Source organism: Furipterus horrens, unplaced genomic scaffold (genome assembly GCF_987537825.1).
Source record: "Furipterus horrens unplaced genomic scaffold, mFurHor1.1.pri manual_scaffold_3, whole genome shotgun sequence".
Taxonomy (NCBI): domain Eukaryota; kingdom Metazoa; phylum Chordata; class Mammalia; order Chiroptera; family Furipteridae; genus Furipterus; species Furipterus horrens.
In genome coordinates this window covers 204,747,488-204,756,843 of record NW_028327173.1, presented here as the reverse complement: position 1 = coordinate 204,756,843, position 9,356 = coordinate 204,747,488, and the positions used below count along the sequence as shown (strand labels likewise).

At 54.7% G+C, this 9,356-nt stretch overlaps 1 protein-coding gene across 1 annotated transcript; it reads right to left on the bottom strand.

Moving 5' to 3' along the window:
* Positions 1-3,491: 3,491 nt before the first annotated feature.
* LOC150017210 (interferon alpha-inducible protein 27-like protein 2) lies at positions 3,492-8,489 on the bottom strand. Its single transcript, XM_090271346.1, has 5 exons — positions 8,320-8,489; positions 7,324-7,452; positions 5,208-5,237; positions 4,146-4,307; positions 3,492-3,713 (listed from the first exon to the last, which is right to left on the bottom strand). Exons 1-5 carry the CDS (start codon positions 8,426-8,428, stop codon positions 3,637-3,639), a joined length of 507 nt encoding a protein of 168 aa, XP_090127472.1. The 5' UTR covers positions 8,429-8,489; the 3' UTR covers positions 3,492-3,636.
* Between the last annotated feature and the right edge of the window lie 867 nt (positions 8,490-9,356).

Here is a 9,356-nt window from a genome sequence, read left to right as displayed (position 1 = left end):
GGCCCTGCCTTGTCAGGGGAAACCAGGGCATTTGCAGGGCCTAGATGTTATCTCCAGGGAGAAAAGGCCAGGGGTGAAGAGGTTACCCTGGGGACAAGGCCCTTGTTTTCCCAGTTTTGCCCCTGCCAGGCCTTCTGCTCTGGGGACCATCTACACCAGCTACAAACTGCTCAGCCATTGTGTTCAGCTCCCTGCCTCAGTTCCCCTGTTCCACTTCCCAAGGAATTTTCCTAGCTTCTTGCTAGCCTGTCTCAGACACACTTGTGGAACCTCCCTTTGTCACATAACTTTGCGTAATTACAGGAGTGAAGTGCCATCCTAGTCACAGGAACCACCCACACCCAAAGGTTGGGGAGTATACAAGGGTAAGGGTCGCTGAGAGCCACGCTTAGGATTCTGCCTGCTGTAGAGGCCAAGCCTGGGGGCCAGAGATAGAGACCCAGGTCAGAGCCAGGAAGCCCAGAGGTGGGGCTGCAAACTCAAGTGGAATAGAAACAGGCCCTCTGGGAACTTGGAGGCCTCACCTTCGTGAGCGGGGTGGGGAAGGAGGCCAGGACACGGAGTCCAGAATGATGGGCGCTCTTGGGGGGAGCCTTGCAGAGCTGCATGCTGGGCCCTAGCAGGAAGGAAGGCCTGCCTGTCCATCCTCCTGGGTCCAGGTCAGACCCAAGGGCCCTTCCTTTGGGGAACTTGGACTTCCAGTTAAGGTGGGGCTCTTACCTTCGGCTCCAAGAGGGGCCTTTGGGAGCTCCAATGAACACCTTGAAGTTGGAGGCATTATTTTGAGAACATGTGCCTTTTGGGGGGGAAAGATTCACAGCTTTTATCAGATTCTCCAAGGCATCAAAGAAAGGGGAGAAAGAAAAAGAATCAAGCAGTGAATTAGTAACCCAAGGGGTTTATTCTTACGGCTGGGTAGCAACCAGGCATCATTGACCCAACTAGGAGCCACTTGAGGGCACAGATGAGTTGTTTAACTTTCTAAAATGTCCACTAGACTCACAATTTTAGTTCTTGTTGGAAACTGAGACCCCGTTAGGCTGCTCGCAGTACCTAGGACAGGGTGAACAGGGGTGCAAGGTCAGTGACTGGGTACCTGTCATGTTGAAAACCCTTCAGGGTCTCCCCAAAACCCTCGGGATAATAAAGCCCAAGCACCCCTTTCCCAACATGCCTGCCATGGTCTGAATGTGCGTGTCCCCCCCAAAATTCATGTTTAAACCCTACCCCCTAAGGTGATGGTGTTAGCGAGTGAGACATTGGGGAGGCGCTTAGATCATGAGGGTAGGGCCTTCCTTCATGGCTGGAATTAAATGCCCTTATAAAGAGACCCTGGAGGGCTCCCTTGTTCCATCTGTCACGGGAGGACACAGCGAAAAGACCGCTGTCCATGAAGTAGCCCCTCACCAGATGCCTACTTTGTCGGTACCTGGGTCTTTGGATGCCCAGCCTCCAGGACTGCAAGAAATAAATTTCTATTGTTTGTAAAACACCTGGTCCTTGAGGTTTTTGCTACAGCAGCCCAAATGGACAAAGGCATTGCTGCTGCTACACGCCTTGCTCTGGGCCCCCACGAGCCCTGGGCTGGCCTCGGGAAATGCACTGATCGGGGGCTGGGGTGCATCCCCCGAGCAGACCATGAGCACTGCCCCGGAAAAGGCGGGGTTCCCCAGCACCCAGCCCAGGTCCTGACCCACAGCCCATGCTCAGAGTTTGTGGAAAGAGAGTACGAATCAATATGGGAGTGAATTTTCTATCCGCTGGGATGAAACCCATCCTAGTGGTAAGTTTTTACATGAGCTTGTTCTGGGAAGAGAAGCACATTTCCGGACCGAGGCCCTGAAGCAGGAAGGCCAGAGCCCCGATGAACAGTTTTCCTTCTAGCTGAGGGAGGGAGGACCGGGCAGGGCTGGGGCAGTGAGGTCCCAGAGGCTGTGCTTTGGAAGCCTGAGCCAGGCCACCTAGGGAGTAGCCATTGGCCGTCAGAGACCAGGGATGGGGTGAGTGTGTGACAGGGTGGGTCAGGCCACATCACTGGGGCGCGGAGGGGCAAACCCCAATCTGGCATGAAAAGCTGTACCCCCCAGAAGGAAGGGTAGGGAAAAAAACCCTGAGGTGGCAGTCTAAAGCAGCAGCCAGCGGAAAAGCCCGCTTCCCCAGGAGGGGGTTGCAGGAAGCACAGGAAACCAAGCCCGCTTCCCCAGGAGGGGGTTGCAGGAAGCACAGGAAACCGTGGAGATTGAAAGGCAATCAAAGCTGCAAGCCAGCCTTCCCACACCCTGGGGCTACTGTAAACAAAGGCGACAGGGCTGGGTGGCCTGTGGGGGCAGGACATCCTGCCTTGAGTGGAGATCCGTGTGCGCCTGTGCCTGGCTGGGAAACTTCTGTCCCCATCTGCAAGATGGTGGCCAGAAAAGGGGCAAAGACACTGTGGGGCTGGCAGACACGGTGGGCGTTGGTACACATTAGTGAAAAAGCCCGATACTTTGTCACACATAGGTCTCTGGCCCAAGTCCTTAAAACAGAGCACGCCGGAAAACATATGTTCTTTTCCTGTCTCTTCCTTGCCCCTCAGCCCCAGTCGGGGTGGGGGCAGGAGCGCTCGTGGGACCTGGCGGGCAACATGCACCGGGTCACCCCCCACCACAGGGGGCCTGGGCTGCATCCACCCTCTTGCCCTGAGAGAGGCGCAGGCCCCAGACCTTCCTCAGCCCCAGGGCCCGATGGATGGAGCTTCCTGTGCACAACAATCTGGAGTGATCTGGCAGCACACTGCAGACACACACACAAGAGACAGAGAGAGGGGGGCGGGGATCTGCTGCTAGGCATGGCCTCTCTGGAACTCACAGGTGTGCACCACAGAGAGACTGAGGCCAGGGGCCCCTTTGTGTAGCTGTCTTGAGTTCCAAAAGGACAGAAAAGTAATGATGGGGGGCTTCTGGGCATGTGTTTGGGTTTTAGTCTTTCTGAAAACAACGGGATTTCTATGCTTTGCTGAAGAGGTTGGCTTGAAGCAGGGGTGCTCCCAGCCCCCTCAAATTGGGTATCTTGTTAATAAAATCCCTTTTCGTTCCGCACAAATCTGTGTTGAGTGGACATGGTGGCAGGCGGCAGGATCCCAAGCTACCCAGTTAGTTTCCAGTGTGCAAATGAGACTTGGGCTTGGTAAGTGGCTCCAGAGAGCCCACCCTCCTCTCCCCCTTTTCCTGACTCTGCATAGGAACTGAGCCAACATCCTCCCTGGCTGGGATCTTTGAGGTTATTTAAATCAACTCCCAATTTAGAGAGGGACAATAGCAGGCCCAGAGAGGAGGGCCTGCCCAGGGTCACATTCAGAGTCAGAAGCTGGGCAGGGGGCACTTCCAGCTTTCCTGTTTACGTTCTTTCCAGCTCACTGCACCCCAACGCCATGTGGCTCTGTGACTACATAGTTGGGAAGAGAAGTGAGCCCTCCCCCACCTGACTGTAAGCAAGACGAAAGGGATCCGGGAGGGGTTGCAACACCTCATTTTTATTCCTTATTTTCTGGGGGTACAGCATGGGGCACATTGTCATCCTGGGTGTGGTCCCCATTGCATCAGGCTGGTGAGCAGGGCTCCACCTGGTCCTCTTCTCTGCACTAGGAGTGACAGGGAGCTAAACCAGGAGGGACCCCAGGAAAGACCCAGCGGTGGCCAGGATGGTGTTGGATGACACGGACAGTCCACTGGCTCCTGCGGAAGAAGCAGAGATTGAGCGGAGAGGGACCGGCAGGCCCAGACACCCCACCCTGCACCTTCCTTGGTTTCCCAGACCCCAGGATCCCTGCTCTGGGAGGGGCTGCTGCAGGCAGCTACCCAGTGGCATGAATTCCAGTGGTTAAACAGAGCTGGAAGCTGCCTGGCTCTCCAGGGAAGGAGGCTGAGCCATTGGGGGGGGGGGGGTGCTCCAAGTAACCCAGCCACCCACTTCGAGCAGAGTCCACCTGAACCTGCACACCCCAGGCTAGGGCTCCTTCCCCCCGTCCTACGTCTCCTTCAGAGAAACCCGGAGAGAGGGCAGGGGGAGTTAGACAGAGACCCAGAGAGACTGAAGATCGCTAGGGCTAGGATCTGGGCCGGCCCCTCTGAGACTCCCGCCCTTCTTGCCACACCAGGGACACTTACCGATGGACTGCAGAGTAGCCACGAGGCTACCGGAGGCAATCCCACCCCCGTTGGCGATGGCGGCTGCTGACATCATCTTGGCCGCTAAAGAGTAAGCCGCGATTCCTGTCCCAGTGAAGCCAATGCTGCCCAGCACCACGGGCACCGCGCCCACGGCCACAGCTGTCAAAGGAGAGGAGCAAGGTCAAGGCGACACTCAAGGGAATGGACTCCCTTCCCCCACCCCCATACACAGTTGGTTAGGCTCAGGAGACCTCAAGAGGGTGGAGAAGGGGGTGAACTCGAAACTTGGGAGAGACTCTGGGCCTGGCCAGAGGTCACAGAAAGAACTTGGGGAAGCAGGAAAGGCTGTGGGGTCAGTGGGGACAGGGACCCGGGACCAGCTCTGGTCTGCAGCAGGACCGTCCTTAGCAAAGCCCTTTGTCCTCGGGGTCTCAGTTTCTGCATCAGTAGGATGCAGGAGCCAGGGTGCGGCTTTCAAGTTCCTTGTCTTTGCCGAGGAACTCTTTAATACAATCAATTTTACTCACCCAGGGGCCTAGTGGAAGCAAGGAGCACATTCTGAGCCCTGCGTGAATCTCAGTGAATCCCAACTCAGGGGCTCCACGGCATATCCACAGGGCAGCAGGAAAGTCACTAGACCCAGGGTCACTGAGCCGATGGCCTCTCTTTAATGCCCTGCCTATGTTCTGATTCTGTGCACGTTTCATCCTATACAAAGCCTCACGATAATCCTGAGTGGGTGATACTGGCCCATATGTCAGAGGAGAAAATGAGAGCTCAGAGGAGTTCAAAGACATATCTAAGGTCACACAGCGAACGCTCTGCGAAGAGGAGATTGGGCCCAGCCAGGGCTGCCTCCACATCAGCGTTGCCATGATACGCCTTGTTTCAAGGTCTCTGTTTCCTGTTTCCAGTCCCTCGCTTCCTGCTCATCTCCATCCTTTCATCTCCTTTCCTACCATCTACACGAGGCCTGGGGCAAACATAGGCACGCACAAGGCCAGTTATGGCCCAAATCCCAGAGACGGGGCCATGAGTCCCTTCCCTAAAGCGGCTTACCTCCTCCGATCACAGCTGCAGCAGTCTTAGCTGGAAACCAAGAGAACACGGTGTGAGTAGGGCCACAGTTGGCTTCCCTTCCACTCCCTGAGCTCATGGCCCACCTACGGGGAGGGGGTTGTTCTCATCCCCCCACCCCCTTCACTCAGAGACATGGGATTTCTGAGAAAGGTAGCGTCAACAGCCCTGAGCTTGGTGAGGATTGCTGGGGAGTCTGATTGCAGAGGTGTAACTTCTGTCCTCAGTGAATGTGCCGCCTTGGCCTAAAGTTGCCTGGAGATGGGGTCTGAGGTCCTTGTGCCCATAAACTCAGTCATCAGTTACAATTTTGGTTTGGTTCACTTTTATCTGTCTGCTGATTGGTTAGGGGTTCGTAGGGAGGTCAGAAGCTATCCTTTTCGTTCTGTCTTCCAAGCCAGGTTTGTTTAAAACCAAAAACAACGAAAACAAACAAAAAAAACCCTAGCAAGCCACTGCCACGTTCCTTTTCCATGAAGGTGGACTTTTTGGCCAGGTAATTTAGGGCGTGGTAGTTTCAAAGGGGCAGGGAGAGGCGAAGGAAATGGGGGCCGTGCTCTCTGAGCCAAGATGTCAGCTCATCATCTAGAATTTGGTCAATGTTTGCTTAGTGGGGAATTATAGAAGCTCTTTAGACTATAATCCATACTCATGTACAGTGGTCCCTCTCTATATCACGGTTCACTTATCGAGGCCTCACTGTATCATGGGATTTTTTTAAATATTATATTTAATTATTTAATATAGCGGATACTTCGCTATATTGCGGGATTTTGCGGTACTGTATACGTATGTTGTTAAAGTTACGTAGGTTTAAGAGTGTAGAATATGTTTAAGAACATAAGTAGTGTTTATAAAAGTGTGGAAAAGGTTAATAAGGGAGTGGGAATGGTTTATAAGTGCGTGGGAAGGGATTATAAAGCCTTACAATATATATAGATACTTCAATAAAGATAAGGTCCCTACTTCGCAGATTTTCACCTGTCGCGGGGGGGTCTAGAACAATACCCGCGATAAGTGAGGGAACCTGTGGAGAGAAGCTGCTTCATCTGCACTGCCTGGCTGAAGTCAGGCAAGCACCATGGAATGCTTGAATGCTACTTGAGAGCAATGCTTGAGTGAGTCAAATGAATGCTCCTGATTCTTCAGGGCCTGACTTGTCACCCCCCTCCTCCAGGAAGCCACCCCAGAGTTCACCCTTGCTCCCTTGTGGCCGGAGCCATGCACAACACTGAATCATACTGAGGTGTGCACGGGCCTGGCTCTCCAATGCTGTGGGTCCTGGGGAGCAGGCAGAGGTCTTGGTCTGCTGCAGCCATAGTGGCCAGGATTGCAGTCTTTGAGGCCAGTGGGGGCCAGAAGTTCTAAAGATAGCAAGGCGTGCAGCAGTGAACTCCGCCAGCTCCCCAGGGAGAGAGCCTTGGGGCAACGATGGAGAAAGTAAAGAGAGAGGGGCAGGAAACCAAAACTGAATGGTCCAAGGGGCCCCCTGGGTGGGCTATGAACCAGAGACTCAGGAATCAGGGGCCTGTTTAGAACATACTCACTGCTTAATGTTATTGTTTGACAAGTGAGTAATGCCAGGCCGGCCAGCGGCTTGGCACACGGACGTCCCCACATCAGAAGGCCAAGGGGAAATGGGTGCTGTTGACAACCTGCCTGCTGGCGGGCACCGTGCTCACCCACGGGGAGGGTGTCCGGGCCCTTCTGGGCTGCTCAGAGCCTGCCCTGCCCTGAGGCCTCCTCCCGAAGCCGGGCCTGCGTTTCCTTCCTACTGCAGTTCCCAGCTGCCCACCCTTTCCTCCCTGCCCAAGGCTCCTGCACCGTGGTGTCTACATGTATAAATAAGGGACATTATCTTCGTCTGGGATCGTTATGAGAAGTAAACCGACGGATACATGTCAACTGCCAAGCCTAGTGACTAGCATTTTGAGAAAAGCCAGCTGCTCTTACTCTTACCATCAGCTGAGGAGGGCTCTGTAATTCAGACAGGAAGGAAGGAGCATTGGCTGTGGCCTAGAGGCCTTAACATGCTTGTGACACTTCTGTGCGCTCAGTGGGGGCCCAAAGAGAGCGTCTATTACCCAAGGTCAGTTACCTCCAAGTGGGCAAGCAGTCAGGGCCGCGGCGGGGGATCCCACCAGGCACGAGACCTTCACTGTCCCCAGGAAGGATGCCACGGTCGATGCAGCCGAGCCCAGGGCAGCGCTGGATGGCAGGGTAAGCCCTGAGGAGGGACATGGGGTGGGTGCACAGGCGCCAGGTGTCAGGCGGTGGTCGGAGGCCCTGCGCCCTCCCCCTGTTCCATATGATGCAATTTTTGCTGGTTGGGGGTGGAGGGCCCCTGGGTGTCCACCCAGGGGACAGAAAGGTAAATAAATGGCGGTGGGGACACACGCAACCACTTTGCAGCAATGGAAGTGAGGGCTGGAAGCTCACCTAGCAACACAGACAGGCCTCAAAAAGTTTTTCATGCAAAGAGAAGCAACAGAATGACGTAGACAGCACACCATTCTGTAAGTAAATGAAAACGCATGCAAACAGAAAATACCCATTCTGCAAAAATATATATGAAAACCTGGTACACATTAAACATATTAGAAAGGCTGACTTTGCGGGTGGGGTGGGGGCAAAAGACAAGATAAATGGCTAAGTAAAAAAATAAAACCCAGGAGGGCACTCACATGAACTAACTAAGAAAAGAGAGCCAAACTGAAGAATTTCGCTAAAACCAATGCTCTGCTTCTGAGACCCAACATTACAAACTGCTGTGAAAGGCTGGGTGGCCGCATTGGTCAAAAAGTAAAGGAGGTAAATTTTGGTGGTGAATCCAAGGGAAACAGGGGCCAGGAAGCAGGACCCAGGCAAGGTCCCTGTAGTGTGTGTGTGTGTGGGTGGGTGCCCAGAGGGGCTCCTTCTTCAGCTCCTGCCTCCCTCTGGCCCTTCTCGGAGAGAGAGCAGGACAGACTCCCAGGGAAGGACAGGGCAGGGGAGAGAGGCCACAGGTGATGAAGCCACCCCCTGTCTTCACAGATCCCTGAGCAGGGCCCTCCCTGTGCCCTCTCTCCCCAGCCGCCCTCCTAGGGGCACTTACCCGCTGATGTCAGTCCAGACAGGGCACCATACGAGGCCGCCCCGCCAGCTTTGGCCAGGCTCACTGCGGACATTATCTTGGGGACTGAAGAGGCCAGGATGGCTTCCATGGTGCACAGGGTAATAAACACTCAGCAGTCAAACCTGCGCGGAGATTGGCGCTCTGATGAGGGATGGGCATGCTGCACCTGGGGTTCCGTCCCTCCCCCACCCCTGCAGATGCTGCACTTAGGGCCCACACCCACCCCCCCACCCACCCCACCCGCTGCTGCACCTGGGATTCCCCCACCCACCCCTGTAGCCTCATAAGGTGTCCCAGTGGGGGGTAGAGAAGCTTCTTGGGGCTTGTGGGGCAGCAGGCCTGGAAAGGGTCCAGGTGTGGGTGTTGGGGTTATGCAAGGACCTGTTAGTGGGAGGTGGGGTGGAGGTGGATTCTGTTTCCCCAGGGGGCTGCTTCCTTCCAGCATCCACTATTCAGATATTTCTGGAACTCCCTTAAACCTCCACATAGCAACTTAAAAGATACCAGGACGAGAACCAATTGCCTGTCCCAGGTTACTCTGGGTTCCTGCTTTGATGTAATCTAACAGTGATAAAGAAGAGATTACTATCTTCCTTTTATAAATGAGAAAACATTGTCTGGCACAGAGAGAGTGAGTGGTTCATCCAGGTCACAAGACGTTGTATGTCAAAGTGCCACCCAACCCAGGTCCAGCTGCTTCCAAAGCTCAGGCTTGGACCGGCTGTGATCTGCGTCCCCCTAAACCTAATTGGTCTCTTCCCCCTGCCTCTCTCACCCCCACCCAGGAATGGACCAGGCTCTTTGCCCCCTGAGTCCCAGAGCCCAGGAGCTGGTGGGGGCTGGAGTCCCTTCCCTCCCAAGACCCACTTTCTCTGATGGCAGCCTCCCTGCTGAGAACAAAAAGAATGTTCTGTGAGTGGATCCACATGGGTCTCCCTCCGCTCCCTGAATCCCCTGCCACCCCTGCCACCCCTCCCCGTCTTACCGAGAGGAGAGGATTTTCTGAAATGTGGAAC